General features: G+C 44.1%; 1 protein-coding gene across 1 annotated transcript in view; it reads left to right on the forward strand.

Moving 5' to 3' along the window:
• Positions 1–15,331, forward strand: part of LOC144806393 (uncharacterized) — a 51,817-nt gene extending 36,486 nt beyond the window's left edge. The window contains exon 2 of the mRNA XM_078672757.1: positions 10,451–15,331. Within this exon, the coding sequence (XP_078528883.1) occupies positions 11,168–13,441 (2,274 nt within the window). The 5' untranslated portion in view covers positions 10,451–11,167 and the 3' untranslated portion in view covers positions 13,442–15,331. The remainder of the gene's footprint in view (positions 1–10,450) is intronic.
• Positions 15,332–18,505: the final 3,174 nt, after the last annotated feature.

Genomic DNA, 18,505 nt, shown 5'->3' on the forward strand with positions numbered 1-18,505 from the left:
CCCCCTAGATCTCCTCGGAATCATTTACTTGTGGCGCTACTCCCCCTATACTAATGCATACACCGGAGTACGAGCGTCCTCCTGGTGACGTAACTATGGCAACTCAAAATTCTGCACCCGCGAGGCTTCCGTAGTAAACGCCTGAGCTTCGGCGTGGCGTCATCACGCCAGGCCGGCCACGCCCATCACATCCTCGATGGCGGCCGCCTTATCACCGGCCCCGTCTTCAGTCCTATTACGGGCGCGTGGAGGGACTCCATAGGTGCATTGCCTTGTTAGACCTGCGGAAACTGTAAGTAGAGACCCTCCGCACCTCCAGGCAACATGAAACCCTATGCCTCTTGACTCGAGTTTTTCGAGTGCCTTTAATCCCTTGATCAGGCACTCAGCATTTTTCTACGCCTTATCTTGCAGAATATGTCTTCAAATACAGGCCTTCCCTCCCTTATCCCGTGCTGCCCAATGACCCCTCATTAGGAGTAAGCCTTTCTACTTTGTGTTTGATGTTGTGTTTGTTCGGTATTGTCATGTGTTGAATCAAGAGACAATTATCACACTTCGCTATGTCCTTCACCTATAATGACATGATTGTTGCATAGTCACGCACCTATAGATTTCGGATGCATGTGAATGACTAATTAATCTCAGATTACTACCACAAAGCACACTACGATTGATAGGTGTGTTAGGAAGACATTGAGGCTTTTCTGCGCCAATAATTGATTACGATATTTTTTGAGCTGCACTGTGCACCCCAGGAATAATGCACTATAATAGTCCGCATGAACTCAGTATGGGATGATTCATGAAGCACAAAGACAGGAGACTCCGTCACTTCACTACGTTGCAGGCTTGTAACGAGTTTTATTGTGATTATTACCTTTCTCTCTCCACAGGTCTTTTTAGGATAACCACCACCGGGTTATACCTTTATTTGTTTGTTTTTTCTGCCTGGTACCACGAATTTTGTTACCTAGGCACAAAGGAATGTCGGCACGGCAGGGTGTTAGTGTACCCTGACCACCCGTTTCTTTGATTTGGTCCTGAAGAAAAAACGGTAATTCCCATTACGGTTTGAAACATGTAGACCCACCACATATTCTCCAGATACATTTGGTCATAAACATACCTGTTATTGTATCTACACCCACATTTTATTATTGTCCAGTAGTCTTAAGAATAAAGTTTTTTCCAATAAGTCATACCAGGACAATTTTTAACTCACCTACTTTTTTCTTTTTCACACCCATCACTCACATACCAGCTCCACTGTAGTTCAGGTGTTGTAGCACACCTTGATGGCACTCGGTCATCGAGGTGGCCCCGATGATGAAGCATGTCACCGACCAGGTCGGTGAGTGAGGGGTTATTAATAACCAAAGAAGGACTTTTCTTCTTTTTGATATTGAATCATCCCGCCGGAATCGCTCTTTGAGCACCTTTTCTGGTGGTACTCCTTATTTTGTTAATTAAGATACAAAATGGCGGAGTCCACAGAGCCAGCAGGGCAAAACGGAAAGGAAATGCCGACTTCTCAAATAGTCTCGGAAGGACTTTTTACTGCGATCAGGACCATAGGCAGCGAAGGTCCGCCGGGCAGGGAGCACGTAGGGAAAACCATCGGTAGTTGCGGGTGTAGCATAAATCGGGCCAAAAGAATCTTAAATGAGCCAAGGCAGGCCGCCGCTCGGGAACCTCAGAACGATGGGTCAAGTCCTCCACCGGTATCAACGGATGCAGGTCACATGTCACAGGGTCGTCGTCCGGTCCCAGGCAAATGTTTTCCAGCTTTACCGCGAGGCGGAAATACGTGACGGTAAGCTGGATATGGAGCGCCCCTATGGCGGCCATGATGGACCCCAACAATGGTGCGCCATCCGTCCCCTCCATCCCCCGGGCCACAGGGACGAAGCAGGACTCGAGCCCCGGACTCACTTCGGAGGCTCTAGGCACACACAGAGCAGATGTAAACTGCGGGCGCTCTCACCACCGGCAAACACTACACCCTCTTCGGCCGCGGGGGACAGCCCTTCGACCCCGTCTCCCCAGCAAGGTCTCCGGGCGGCGTCCCCGGACCGCGGTTCAGGATGATCGCCGTCCGTCACGATAACATATCTTCGTCGCCTATTAAAGACTGGATTGCGATGCAAAGTCTCAAAATCCGAAGTCGGAGGACCGGACTAGACCCCGGACTCACAGCCGCTGTCGATCTACTGCAACCCGGGTGGGCCGGAAATCGAGGTCCCGGCGGCAGCCCTGGAATAGGCCAAGAACAAAACACGACAGAACTCTGTCACCCAAGCAGTTAGGAAGACCGGGTTTGCACTTACGGTGTCAGGCAGACTTCACACACCCAGGCTCCCGGTGGTGGTACAGGATGAATAGCAGGATATACGAGCCGCCGGCGGAGGTCGACGGAGCCGGGAGCTTATGCGGCCATCTTGGATCGTTGCGTAGCTCCTCCTCGACGCTGTTGGTTTTTAAACAATCCACTGGTACCCTGTCAACCATTAACCAGTGGATGTGCGTTGACCTTTGAAACCATGTACGCATGCGCTGCTCTAGGAAAATGACCTCGTGGAATCGCTCTGGAAGCGTGTGAAAAGGCCTACGGCTTGCGGTTACGAGCAGCGGCGCGCAGTGTGCCATCTGTTTTGTGTCAGATTTCACACGAGTGCACGCACCACTCGCGGGACGCTGCAGCTTCTAAAAGTTCTGAGTTTGCTCCTGAAACTGATGCTCAAGGGGCAATCTTTCTTACCCTGGTTTCACCCTTTCTTCCACCCTGTTCCTTAAACCTGCTCTTCTGTGTTCCTTATAATGTTCTATTATCTCTTCCCATCTCTTGTCCTTTATTCGAACTAAGCCCCCCCTCTCTCTAGTTCTCACGTTTACTAATTAGACGCATTTGGTTTTAATTCACTGTAAATCGAGTCAAATGATTCGATTCAGTCACAGAAGGAGTCACACACCAGAGTTAGTATTCTGTAAGAACACAGTCAGTTCAGTAAATGAAATAAACCCAACAACACAGAGAATTGGTCACCCCATCCAACAGACGAGAGGCTGCGCACAATGCTCGCACAAGTGAAATGCACTCATTGTCTGACATATTTAGCACTGAACCTCCCTGATTGGCTTTGGTTCAATATTTATGTACTTATGTGGTATCTGTAGAGCGCAAACCTACCCTAAAGGCAGCTGAGCACTATACACGGGCAAAGGTAAAGGAAAATCCATGAGTGATCGGAGGGGTGTCTGGGTTCAGGGAACAGAACAGAAGTCTATTGTTATTGCATTGTGATGTAGTGTTATTTTTTAAGGTGACTTGTGTTCTGCACTATGCTAAACTCGAGCAGAATTAAGGGTGTTGTCCCCAGATCCTGGGTGCATGCATAGATGGAGTCCGCTTTGGGGTATCACGATAGATACCACATAATTACATTGCACTAAATGCAACATACACTCCAAATAATAGCACTTAGTGCAACATGATTACATGCCACATAAATACACGCCACATAATTACACTCTACTGAATAAAACACACTCCACACAATACCACTCAGTGCCACATAATTATATGCTACATAATTACATTGCACTAAATGCAACATACACTCCAAATACCACTCAGTGCCACATAATTACACACCACATAATCACACTCTACTGAATGCAACATACACTCCACACAATACCACTCAGTGCCACATAATTATATGCTACATAATAACACTTCACTCAATGCAACATACACTCCAAATAATACCATTCAGTGCCACTTAATTACGCACAACATACTTACACTCCACTCAATGCAACATAAATACACTCCACATAATACCACACAGTGCCACATAATTATTTGATACATAATTACACTGCACTCAATGCAACATATACTCCAAATAATACCACTCGGTGCCACATAATTACTCTACTGAATAAAACATACACTCCCCATAATACCACTCAGTGCCACATAATTACACGCCACTTAATTACACTCTACTCTATGCAACATTAATACACTCCACATAATACCACACAGTGCCACATACTTATATGCTACACATTAAATTTCACTCAGTGCAACATATGCTTCAAATAATACCACTCAGTGCCACATAATTATACACCACATAATTACACTACTGAATGCAACATGCCCTCCAAACAATACCACTCAGTGCCACATAATTATATGCTACATAATTACACTGCACTCAATGCAACATACACTCCAATTAATGCCACAAAATTACACTCCACTGAATACAACATACACTCCCCATAATACCACTCAGTGCCACATAATTACACGCCCATAATTACACTACTCAATGCAACATAAATACACTCCACATACCACTCAGTACCACATAATTACAAGCCACATAATTGCACTCTACTCAATGCAACATAAATACACTCCACATATTACCACTCAGTGCCACATAATTAAACACCACATAATAACACTCTACTCAATGCAACATAAATACACTCCATATAATACCACTCAGTGCCACATAATTAACCAACATAATAACACTCTACTCAATGCAACATAAATACATTCCATATAATACCACTCAGTGCCAGATAACTACACGCCATATAATTGCACTGTACTCAATGCATCATAAATACACTCCACATAAATGCACTCTATACCACATACCACCAATTAGCATAAATGCACTCCACACCATGACACAATTTTCCTAAGCATAATTTCACTCAACACCACAGTTCCAGGCCACACATTTAAACTCCACATTTCCAAAACACACTGCTTAATTACACACCAAAGAACATGTTTCAACTCCACAATCCACAACATACCTCCAATCCACACCATATATTGTCACCACCTGAGCACTAGTCATCCTTCACCACCACCATTTTGTATCAGTGCATCACCTAATCATCACGTCAGTCTGCCCTGGAATCTGTTGATTCTCCCCTAGTGTCCGTCCGCTGCTCGTGTTCTAATTAAATTACTGTTTTCCAACCTGCACTCCCCCGTTATTTATGTCCTGCTTTCCCATAATAAAAAAATTATAACAAACAAGCATGAGAACAGGCAGGAAAAAGTTGCCAGCCGTGCAAGTACAAAAAAACTAGAAGACAATTTTTATGTTAAAATCTTTTTTTATCAGGTTTTTCAGTTGTATATAATGTTGTCTTCGTTTGTATAAACTTAAAAAAAATGCTTAACACTTTTTATTATAACTTTTCAACAAAATTCACAGCAGCCATAACGCTCTACAACATAGCCAAAAGTTCTGGCTAAACACATAAGGTCCCAAAGACGAGACCCATTGGCTATGACAACGCTTGTTTTAGGGGGTTATGAAACATAGCTGGAATAGCTAATTGGCGGGCCGTAGTAGGGTTGTTTAAACTAGCTGGTTGGGTAGAGCGTTGTGGGGATTTAGTATTTGCTACATGGGTGGTTGTATCTGTCACTAATATGTCCTCGCACTCGCTAATGCGGGTGTCTATCCTATCCAGTACACAGTTACTCCCTGCATGTTTCTGTATCTTCCTAGCCTTTTTCCCTTTACTATCCCTCCCGCCCCTCCCCCACTGCCCTCCATAGTTTTCCCTTTCCCCGTGCTACCTCTATAGTGCAAGTTAAGTCTAAAGCAACCTGTCTACACAATCAGCAATGAACAGGCCTCTTGGCCCCGTGGACAATGAGAACCCGCAGGCCACCCGTATACCGGCCCCACAAACCCCTCAGGAGAGAGAGCGTAATTATTTAGAATCAAAGAGTAGTTTGGGCAATGCTGGGAGATAACCGCGTTAACAGTACCTTGACTTGTCCACGACAGTTCTTGAATGCCCAGCGAATCTGAGTTGGCAAAATGCCTAATGCCAGTGGAAAGGGGGGTAGCCCTGCCCTGCCTCTTCCTGGCAATGAGGGCAAGGACGGGACAGCCCTTGGCCCAGGCTTCGTCCGCACGCGTACCGCACTGCGGGGGGGGGAGGCAGCGGTATAAGCGCGGTGACATCAAGGTATGCTGGGGCAGGCAGTCCTCACACTGAGGTTGAGCGCCTTGGTAGGCTGATGGCACTAGCGGCGTTTCCGACGTGGACCCTGGAACTCCTGTGCCACCAGGGTGCTGCGCAGAGCTTGTGGTGTCCCTTGCTGGTGATAAGATAGCTTGCTCCCCTAGTGCCTGGCCTGTGCTATTGCATTGTTTGTATCAGATTCACCTAGTGCCTGGCTTGTGTTATTACATTGTTTGCCTCGAATTCTCCTAATGCCTGGCCTGTGATATTGCATTGTTTGCATCAGATTCTCCTCGAGCCTGGCCTGTGTTATTGCATTGTTTGCCTCGGATTCACCTAGTGCCTGGCTTGTGTTATTGCATTGTTTGCATCAGAATCTCCTAGTGCCCAGCCTGTGTTATTATATTGTTTGTATCAGATTCTCCTTGTGCCTGGCCTGTGTTATTGCATTGTTTGCGTCGGATTCTCCTAATGCCTGGCCTGTGATATTGCATTGTTTGAGTCCCGTTTTCCTAGTACCTGGCCTGTGTTATTGCACTGATTGTGTCATATTCTTGCAATGCCTGGCCTGTGTTATTGCATTGTTTGCATCACTTTTTTCTAGTACCTGGTCTGTGTTATTGCACTGTATGTGCGGCTTTTGGTATGTTATTATTCCAATAGTTGCTGCTTTTCTAACAAACATGGTACCTTTTATCCCAATCAAGTGCATGTGACTGCAAGGACACTTCCTGCAGTAACAATCTACTTCCTATTTATTTGGCAACAGACAGCACAACATGTCTGCCAGAGATGCTGTAGGGTCAGAAACAGTACATAGGTAAGTAGGTATGATGGAAAACAAACTATTGGGTAACATTTTAAACGAAGAAGCTGCTGTGATAGACGGCAAAAAATTCATGTCAAAACATCAGCATTAGGACAATAGTACATGGAACAATAATGGTAGATATATTTACACTTCTGTGCAGTGCGTGTCACTTAATGTTCTTTTCTTCCACTCTCATGAGATGGTTTTGCAAGCCAACTCTGAGCTCACTGAGTGTGGAGCTTCCACGAATCCCGGAGACAGGCCGTTCCAAAGACGGTAACAGAGAAGGTTGAAAGATCTGAGTCTTCATCCTGGAATATGGAATGGTGATCCCTGAGGGGGTGTGGGTGGTCTGTGTGTTGCCACGGCTGTCCAGGGGGTGTAAGAAAATGTCAGCAATTTGTGGAGGGCCCTCTTTTGCGTGAGAACCACCCAGCTTCATGCAATACAGACTTGAGGGTTTGTGTCTGCGCAGGATGAGTTACATTCTGATAGTAAAATGGAGGACCTTGTCCAAAGGCGATAGATGTTGCCAAGGATTAACATCTTCAGTTACGACAGATAGAGAAAGTCCATGTATCTCGAGGAGCTTGAAAAGCTTTCTGCACTCTGCTGGTGCAGGCAGGATGTTTATTCTCTAGTTGGCATTTGCCAGGGGATGTTCAGATACAGTGGGTTAATTAAACCTTGCAGCAGCACTTGTAGCGTGGACTCTTGGAGTCTTGTAGTATGTGTTAGATGCGGAAGAACTGTCTTAATGTTCTACGGAGCTCAGAAAATCCAGACTTTCTGGGCCAGAACCGGGTGCTGTAAGCTGCACTAGTTTCAGGGAGATAGACAGATGTTATGGCGATAGGAAACCCCGACAAACCACAATAATGTTCCACTCTTCCAGGTTAGACGAAACCAAAAAGGCTTGAACAAAGGGAGCTGTTGAAAGTGTCAAAGGTGACCTATGAACAGCAAGGTAAAGACAGGAGTTGGTATTTGAGATAATCTTAAGTGAATAGGAAAGAAATGAGAAGTGTGTGAATGGAGTTACTTTCGTTGTATACTTCGTAAAGAGTTACTGGAAATTTTGCAGCCCCGCCTGGTCCATCTCTTTTTCTAAACTCTATTGTTGTTTGAATGAAATCTTGACCGTATGCATCTATCTTAAGCAAAACCTTAAGCACTTGGGAGCTCCGAGCACCCTTACTTTGCTAAGTTACTCAGTGAACACTGTTAAATCACCTAGTTTTCAGACATTAATAAGATGTCACCTGATCAGCAGAACATTTAGTTAAATATTTGTGTATTATGAAATATTCCCTACTAAGTTCAAAGGCAGTAAAGAAGAAGGGGCGATTTACTAAGATTTTGCGTCGTGTTTGCGTCACAAAAGTGGCACAAAAGAGTGCAAAATCTTTTTTTCCTAATTTTCTTTCCAGCAAATAACGTAAAAGTAATGTGAAGCATCGCACTGCACTGCTTCGCGTTACTTTGCACCTTGGGGCCTGCCAATGGTGGAGCATGGGCGTTCCCGTGCAACCACCCATTGGGGCAGATTTATGAGTTCTGGCGCATCTCTGCAAATCAGCAGGGATGCGCCAGAACTGATGCGTCACGCAATTCCCTCCTTGCGGCACCACAGATGCGTCGCATTTACATTGCGGCGCACCATGGTGCAAGGAAGGGCAGATGCGTGACGCATCTTGTGGTGTACGGGAGGCGCATTGCTGGAGTAGCGTCGCAAGTGCGACGCAACTCCTGCAATGTACAGAGGCCACCCATACATAACGTGGTGCGTCACTCCTTACGCCTGCTTCAAGCAGGCGTAAGGATTTGACCCAACAGCGTCGTAAAACTGACTCAGTGAAATCTTATAGATTTCACTACATCAGTTTTATGGGGCTTTCCTACGAGGGAACGCCCAACCTGCGACAGAACGCCCACATGAAACCTGACGCAGGTTTCATGTGGCGCAGGGCTTTACAACGTGACGCATCTGCCTAGATGCGTTATGTTATGTTATGTTATGTTATTTAAATTTCTAACGCGCACAGCTGCCCCAGCAAAGGGGCGTCCTGGCGCTTTTGACAGGCACTGTAACATAACACATATTATATTAAAAAGGGAAGGTTTTAATCGCCTGCCTAAAGGCGAACAGGCCATTAAGGGCTCGGATGGATACCGGGAGCGAATTCCATAGCCCTGCTGCGAGCACCCGGAATGAGCGGCCGCCCATTCTGCTCAATTTGAAGCGGGACAGACTGCCAAGTGGAGGGCCTCTGATCTTAATGATCTCAGAGGGATGTAGGGGGTAAGTAGATTGGCAAGTGCCAGCGGCGAAGAAGATTTCAAAATTTTAAAGGCCATTCACAGCGCCTTAAACTTGATCCGCTGTCTGACCGGAAGCCAATGCAGGGCCGAGATGGTACCTGACACCGAACAATGTCTAGGGAGGCCCACAATGGCTCGCGCCGCGGCATTTTGTACCCTTTGGAGCCTAGAGGCCTCCGCCTGATTCACCCTCAACATCAGCGAGCTACCGTAGTCCAGTCGGGATAGAATCGACGCGTGGACCACAAGCTGTCTGGTGGGGGGATCAAAATACTTCAGGATCGGCCTTATACCCCGCAGGATGCCGTAGCACGTGGCACCTGTCTTTTTGGTGTGGTCCATAAAGGAGAGCGCGGGGTCCAACCAGATGCCTAGATTTTTTACTCCGGACGCTGGAATTGGAGTGACGCCCAACTCTGGTGGCCACCACTGCTTTCCCCATAGCTCAGCGTGCTTCCCCAACACCAACACCTCAGTTTTGGTGGCATTCAACTGTAGGCAATTTGTGCGAAGCCAGCTTGCTACTGCCACAAGTCCCGCACGGAATCTGGGAGCCTCCACCTCAGGGTCTCCACTAAGTGTCACCGCCAGCTGCGTGTCGTCTGCATATGAGGTCATCACCAAACCCCACTGTTTGACGACCGCAGCTAACGGTGTCACGTTGTAAATAGGTTGCAGGGATGCGCCACGTTTCCGTGCCATTGCGTGACGCAACGGCAGCGTAAACGTGGCGCAAGTCTGAAATAAATCTGCCCCATTGTTTCTCACGCTAAACTCAATTTACCAAATACAGTAGATTGGGTTTAGCGTGAGAAAACTGCGCCCTTTTAAACTAGGCGCTTGGAAGGAGAAATGCTTTAATTTCTCCTTCCTTTTCTGAATTTGCATGCGTGCTGCACTGTGCAACATGCATACAAGGTTGGAAAAGGTTTCCCTCATGTCTAGGCATAGTATTTTGTACAGGAAGGGTGTCCTTCCTGTAGAAAACCAATGCTGGGCTCACACACACACGCTAGCGCTCAGGTGCTAAGGTGTGTGCATGGCGCAGGGCTGCTGTAATCAGTGCCGGCGCAAGGGAAAGGGAAGGAGAGAGCCATATCTTTGAAAATATGGTGCTCTCCTGCTCCCTCCCTGTCATGCAGTGCAGCCTCGCAGGGGGAGGCCTGCGCCACATTGCGTGGAGATTTGGTAAATCTCCCCTGAAATGTCTTTTACAACCAGATAAATATTGTGATTTCTCATTCTATTTTGTTTCAATTTAGTAATTTTAAATATCTTTACATCCTACAGATAACAAGCCTTGAATGTATGAATTGACCATCAATAATAACGCGAATGCTGTAAATCTTCAATAATAGCAGAAATATTGAGCTACAGTATTCAGGAAAACATCAGCGCAGTCGGCGACAGAGGAACCTGCACACAAACTGACAGATCCCGGATGAAGCATCAAGGGCAGTTCAGTGATTGTAAGAGTCTGAGCTGTGCACCTCCACGCCACAAGACGAAGAAATGACCTTAGGAAAATTAAGGCAACAACAATAACAAACCACCTCCTGAATAAACAAGTGTCAAATACTAACTTTGATCAATGTATCGGTATGATGTGATTACCGCAGTGCTCTATTTTCTAAAATGAAGACAAGCCATCATTCCGTGCTCTAGGTGAATTGTAAACTCTTTCTGGCCAAACCACAGTAACAAGCGAAAAGCACAACAGAGCGGAGCCAGACAACTGACGGGTAAAGGAAAGAGGAGCTCTTCTATCTACAATACAACAGACTGTCCCAATTTGCACCAGCCAGAAGGAAGATACATCTTTACCTGCAAACGTCCACAGCCATAATCCAATCTAAAGGCACAATCCCCTACAAAGACACATTCTACGTATTAGGAGTGTGGCAAATATTTGGTGGCTATTGTATTTTATTGTTAAAACAGAAATCAAACGTGCAAAATACTGCACACATTTAAAGTGTGTGAGAAATCACAAGTGCTTTATCAGCCATGTTGGCCCATCAGGAACTACAGTCAAGGGATATAGACCATTATATACCCGACCCACAGACACTAACCAAGAAAGAAGAATCATACACATACAGCAAGAGCTTTAGTTTGTCATCACTACTCAAGCTTCATCAGCACACGTACACAGGACAAAAACCATTCAAGTGCAGTGAATGTGTAAAGTGCTTTAGTCAGTTATCACACCTTCAAAGACACAATCAAACACACACAGGAGAAAAACCATTCAAATGCAGTGAATGTGAGAAGAGCTTTAGTCGATTATCAAACCTACGAAGACATCAACAAACACACACAAGGGAAAAACCATTCAAGTGCAGTGAATATGCAAAGTGTTTTACTTTCTCGTCACACCTACAAAGCCATCTGTCTAACCACATAGGAGAAAAAAAATTCAAGTGCAGTGAATGTGCAAAGTGCTTCAGTAAGTCATCACACCTACAAATTCATCTGCGAACACACACAGGAGAAAAGCTCTTTAAATGCAGTGAATGTGGCAAGAGCTTTAGTCAGTTACATCACCTACACAGACATCAGCGAACACACTCGGAGGAAAAACCATACCAGTGCAGTGAATGTGGGAAGAGCTGTAATCGATTAGAAAATCTACAAACACATCAGCGAACACACACAGGGGAAAAACCATACCATTGCAATGAATGTGAAAGCATTTTTAGTCGTTACTCAACATTAAGGATTCATCAGCAAACACACACAGGGGAAAAACCATTCAAGTGCAGTGAATGTGCAAAGTGCTTTAGTCGGTTATCAGACCTAAAAAGTCATCAGCGAACACACACGGGGGAAAAACCCTTTCATTGTAGTGAATGTGACAGTAGTTTTCACAGCTCTTCAGCATTAAGGTATCATCAGCGAACTCACACAGGAGAAAAAACATTCAAGTGCAATGAATGTGTCAAGAGCTTTAGTAAATTATCAGTACTACAAGGTCATCAGCGAACACACACAGGGGAGAAACCATTCAACTGCAGTGAATGTGGGAAGAGCTTTAGTAAATTATCAGTCCTACAAATTCATCAGCGAACACACACAGGGGAAAAACCCTTTCATTGTAGTGAATGTGACAGTAGTTATCGCAGCTCTTCAGCATTAAGGTATCATCAGCGAACTCACACAGGAGAAAAACCATTCAAGTGCAATGAATGTGTCAAGAGCTTTAGTCAATTATCAGTGCTTCAAAGACATCAGCGAACACACACAGGGGAAAAACCATTCAACTGCAGTGAATGTGCAAAGTGCTTTGGTCAGTTATCATACCTAAAAAGTCATCAGCGAACACACACGGGGGAAAAACCCTATCATTGTAGTGAATGTGACAGTAGTTATCGCAGCTCTTCAGCATTTAGGTATCATGAGCGAACTCACACAGGAGAAAAACCATTCAAGTGCAATGAATGTGTCAAGAGCTTTAGTCAATTATCAGTGCTACAAAGACATCAGCGAACACACACAGGGGAAAAACCATTCAACTGCAGTGAATGTGCAAAGTGCTTTGGTCGGTTATCATACCTAAAAAGTCATCAGCGAACACACACGGGGGAAAAACCCTATCATTGTAGTGAATGTGACAGTAGTTATCGCAGCTCTTCAGCATTAAGGTATCATGAGCGAACTCACACAGGAGAAAAACCATTCAAGTGCAGTGCATGTCTAAAGAGCTTTAGTAAATTATCAGTACTACAAGGTCATGAGCGAACACACACAGGGGAGAAACCATTCAACTGCACTGAATGTGGGAAGAGCTTTAATCACTTATCAAACCTCCAAACACATCAGCGAACACACACAGGGAAAAAACCCTATCATTGTAGTAAATGTGACAGTAGTTTTTGCGGCTCTTCAGGATTAAGGCGTCACCAGCAAACTCACACAGGAGAAAAACCATTCAAGTGCAATGAATGTGGGAAGCGTTTTAGTCTCTTATCAAACCTTCAAACACATCAGCGAACACACACAGGGGAGAAACCCTATCATTGTAGTGAATGTGACAGTAGTTTTCATGGCTCTTCAGCACTAAGGTATCATCAGCGAACACACACAGGAAAAGAAACATTAAAGTGCAGTGAATGTGCAAAGAGCTTTAGCCGATTGTCACATCTACAAAGTCATCAGCGAACACACACAGGGGAAAAACCCTATCATTGTAGTGAATGTGACAGTAGTTTTCGCAGCTCTTCAGCATTAAGGTATCATCAGCTAACTCACGCAGGAGAAAAACCATTCAAGTGTAATTAATGTCTAAAGAGCGTTAGTCAATTATCAGTTCTACAAAATCATCAGCGAACACACACTGGAAAAACCCTAACATTGTAATGAATGTGACAGTACTTTTCGCGGCTCTTCAGCATTAAGGATTCATCAGCGAACACACACAGGAGAAAAACCATTCAAGTGCTGTGAATGTGCAAAATGCTTTAGTCAGTTATCACACCTTCAAAGTTATCAGCAAAAACACACTTGGGAAAAACTATTCAACGGCAGTGAATATAGGAAAAGCTTTAGTAACTTATCAAACCTCCAAACACATCAGCGAACACAGAGACTCTGGAAAGAACTTAAGAACATCAAAAATAATATTGACCCCTTAGAGACAAAGACAAGAGCAGAACAGTGCAGTTATTGTGAGAGGAATGAATTACGGAAAAAAATTAAATTCAAATTATGTGGGACATTGAAATGCCAGATGATAGAAGACCGGACTAGCAGTAAAGAAGGAAAACAGATAACAGTATTTGCAGAGTTATAAAAGTGTTTGTTTCCAGTGATTGTTCACTTCCGTACACATAGCAAAGCAGCATGATGTACCAGGATACACAGTGGGAGGCTAGCACAATGTGGACTAAAAGAAAAGAAAAATTGTTGATTTTTATTTGGTGAAGAAGAGATACAAAGGAAAACATTCAATCGCACCGTGACCTGACCACACTTCCTTTAAAAGCAACACTGAACAATACTGGGACTAACAGTGGTATTTTCAGATAACTTGTCGGCTTAGTGATAAAACCTATAAACCAAACACACCCAGAGTGGACATGTTGTCAGGGCTCTGGAGATGGAAGCTTCATTGGTAAAATGTATGTATTGCTATTAACAAATGCCACTGCAGTATATGTAATGAACTAAAACGAAGCACAGGTGTTCAAGAAATAACCTGTTTTTAGATATAAAAGAGCACATACCTTGTTTTTAAGTAATGTTTGCTGCATCTTTTACACACTGTTATCGGTTGCTGGATCAGCTCGTGCCTCGGGCCTTATAACTAAGTGTGACCCGTGGCTCCTTCCGACATGGCTCTCCCTATTCAGTTTGTGACTTGCCAAACTCTTTCTTTTTACCAGAATTGAGCCATTGTAAGCAGCCGACTCTGTTTGAAGAATGTGGTGAAATAGCGAAATCCCACATGAAAAGCATATATGTGCCAGGACAATCAGTTGCACTCCCAGCAACTCGTCTCCCACACTTGATTGTCCCCTGTCCTCAAACGTTCTAAAGGATTTGTCGTATGAATGCCAGAAGTGGCAGTGACATTCATGAAGCTAACGCTAACAGGAGTGTGTGGGAGATAGAGAGGGTGAGAGATAAAGAGAGCGAGAGAGACAAAGAAAGGGGCGAGAAATAGAGAGAAATGGAAGGAGGGGGAACGGCACGTTATATGTACTCACCTAAAAATAGAAGAAGCAGCCGAATACATGTCAATGAGTGACATCACCAGAGAAACGGGCTGAACACCTGTGGATTTATATGTTTATTTTTAATACCTATAGACCCATGTCATGCCAATAAACAGGGCACAAGTAAGGAAAATAGTATGGAGCCCATTATCATATGCAAATTACAGTGACGTCACATGTAGTGACATCACAAGAAGTGATGTCAGGTCCTTATAATAATTTGTATGTGAAAGGTTGACGGCCTGTTTTAAAAACAAAAAACAAGAAACATAAAATAATGTAAAAATACGTTTTTGGTTTCAGTTTTTATACATCATATGTTTTTCCCACTTTTAGTTTGTAACTAAACTCGGAAATGACTGAAAGTGTAAATATTTTTAAACAGATATGTGGAACTTTGAAATTACATTTTTAAACAATTTTCAGCAAATAAATAAAATGTGCTTTTAATTTGCGTTTGTTTCCTGATGTTATTCTTTATCCAGCCCCTAAGCCCCAAAGTGGTTCACATTTACTGTGTATTAAGCAAAGAAGGGCTAATTTTGTCAAGTTCTCTGTTCCTCTCTTGCGCCACTCACACAAACAAACAGTCGCAGGCTAAGGAGCTAGATGGAACTGAGTCAAGTTTTTAGATAATAGTGGGGGACCCCTTCAAACTGTGGCTACCCCCGACTTGTGCCGTGCTGATAAACCTTTCTTGACCCCCACCGTATGATCTACTCTGATTTTTGGAGGGACACACTTCCACAGATGACCATGTTAAATCTAGCTTCGCACAACCCACTGAGCATTCCTGCAGGTGTGGTACTTGATAGCAAAGGTTTATTGTCAGCATTATTTACAGCAGATAATAAAACAATCACAATTCTTGTCGATTTAAAACGACTTAAGCACAGTTCATACAAATACTACACTTTGCGCATAATCCATGATCTGACGTAAAATGCTAGTGCAAATAGATGACGTACATCACTTTTAAAACCAATCAATTAGATAGAGCGGTCATTAGATCTTACAAAGCGTACCAGCTAACAAGCACGTACATAGGTACAGATACCGGCGTCTCCGTCTGCTTGTTGCCTACTCAGAGCAAGTAAACCCCTAGCAAGCCTGACAGCTGTCTTATAAACATCAGAAATAAAAGAAGAGCACAAGCCTGCTGCGCAGACGTTACCTAGTGTGTTAAAAAAACGAGGATTGTCCAAATAGTTAGTTTTGCTGACAGCCGGGCGGAAATTAAACCCTCAGATATGGGCCAATAGACGGCCAACACCTAAGCGAGCATTTTATAAAGTGCAGGTACAAGTAGAAAAGTGCAACAATACCTCTCGATGCTCTGTCCAGTCCATAAGGTTCTCCAGTGCCTTTCCTGTTGGAGTCGAGCTACGCTCCAATTTATGAGGGCAAATATGTCAAAGGACGAGCAAAGCCCCCAGAGGTAAACGGAAAATTTCAAAACCATCACTACTGTTGGTTTATGGTTTGAACCCACTTCCTTCGCTGCTGTCTATGGCAGGTCTGCATATACGAAGCAACTGCCTGGCAAATCTCCATACGATCAGTTCTATAACATAAGAAAAGTGCTTCCCTGCAGCATATCAGGTTACATTTTAGAAAAAGTGGACGTAAGTAGTACCTTTGGATTTTAAGCGACATATCACACAGCAGCATAGCACACATAAATGATTTGGGCCCTCTTATGTACGGGGACATGTGTCAGATCCACCTCCAGGGGCTTTACCCATGATTTAGTTAAGGTCGGCACCTGAAGAGTTCCTAATCTGAACATGAGATATAAAGCCATTTTCTCAGCAGGGAACAGCAAGTCCATGAACTGCTCCCAGCGCGGTTCACATTTTTCTTTCTGGTAATTAGTCGGAAGGATGCCTTTCCTTGCTTCTTGCTTGCGCCACATGAATGCCCAATATTTATTTTTAACCAGTTCTAGGGTTGCCTTATTCATTAGTTCCAGATTATTCTATTGCTCTACTCAACTTGTGTATGTTAGAATGTTCTTTACGTGCTCGAACAAGGGTAAACTATTGTAATCCTGCATCGTCGCAGTTCCTTCAGGACCATTCTATATGAGGGAAGAGCTGGAGTCGACCACACTCGCACCAGGTGTCTTACGGGATGAGATCCTCCGGTGAACCCCAGCTCAGCTGTTAATACTGTCATTGGGGTGCCAGGACCCAGGTTTAGTACATGTCACAAGAAGATGTTTCACAGTTTATGAAGGGCCAGAACTTTTGTAAAATCCCACAGTTAGCACCATAAGAGCAGGCCACCCGTGCATTTGTCTTGAATGCATCAGTGCTAGTTTTATTGGTCTCTTGCTGCTTGAGTTAGCAAGATTTAGAATAGTGGCATTAAGTTTGTTTCCGAATTTGCCACATGAGCTTTCCAATGTAATTGGTCATCCATTCATATGCCTAGGTAGTCATGTTTTAACTTGCTTAGTTGGTTTACCATAAATCCTGATTGTCAACAATAACTTTGATTTAAGATTAATTATCATATATTTTCCTCTCTATTGATTATTAACTTCCGTTCCTTACAGAATAGCTTGAAGCCCTCCAAAAGTCGATGCATTGATTTTTCAGTAGGTGCTAATAATACTGTATCATCTGCATCGGAATATTCTCCTTCTCCAATATCGGAACATCAAGACGAAGATTCCTGAGAGAATCAGTTCCATTGATGTGAATGTTGAATAGAGCTGGGGCAAGTACGCAACCCTGCCCAACGCCACTGTTTATTTCAAACGTGCATTCTCCTTTTACACTAAACTTACTCTGGAATGATTGTTCCGGTGCAGATCCTTTCGGATACTCAAATAGTTGCTTGGAAACCTCCAGCCTCAAGAAGACTCTGAAGGACGGAGCGGCGACAGAATCGAATGCTGTTTTTAGGTCTCAGACGACCAAGTAGAGCGGGGAGTTTCCAGGGACACGTACTTCATACAGATCATGTACAACCTCAGAGCCGGGTCGATTCTGCTTTGGCCTTTTCAGGATCCTGCCTGAAGGTTAGAGAGAATATTGTTCTCCTCTGTCCAGGTCTTATGTTGTCACTGTAAGTGTTTCCCAAAGATTTTCCAGATGTTGTCTAGTAGGGAAATTAGCCGATAGTTGGAGGGGTCATCTCTCTCCCCCTTTCTTGTGAATCACCACAGTTATGGAAGACTTCCATGATTCTGGAACCACACCAAGAGGCATTACGGTGTTAAATTGAAGTTTAGCTTTATTTCGATATATAATTAATATCATAAAAAGCATTACATATACATTTAAAAAACAGTTTTAAAAAACAGCAGACATTAAATAACATAACCTCTGTACAACACTTTACTTACTTGACTTCATAAAACAATATAAAGTGCTCCCAAGCAAGGTAGGCTAATCTGTTAAATCTAATGCGCCATGCCCAGCCTAAAAATTTAGCCATTCCAGTGGCGAACAAGGGACGGGGTCTGATCTAAGAATTCCTAAGGCCTCCCTATGTGACCTAGTCCCAAGTTCTCTACAGAGTGGCTTCAGCCATCTGCTGCGGGGGACTGCATAGGCCAGACATTCAAACAGTAGATGGGGAACTGTCTCTAATCTGTGTGTACAACAAGGACAGAAGG

Source organism: Lissotriton helveticus (assembly GCF_964261635.1).
Source record: "Lissotriton helveticus chromosome 1_1 unlocalized genomic scaffold, aLisHel1.1 SUPER_1_unloc_7, whole genome shotgun sequence".
NCBI classification, from domain to species: Eukaryota; Metazoa; Chordata; class Amphibia; order Caudata; family Salamandridae; genus Lissotriton; species Lissotriton helveticus.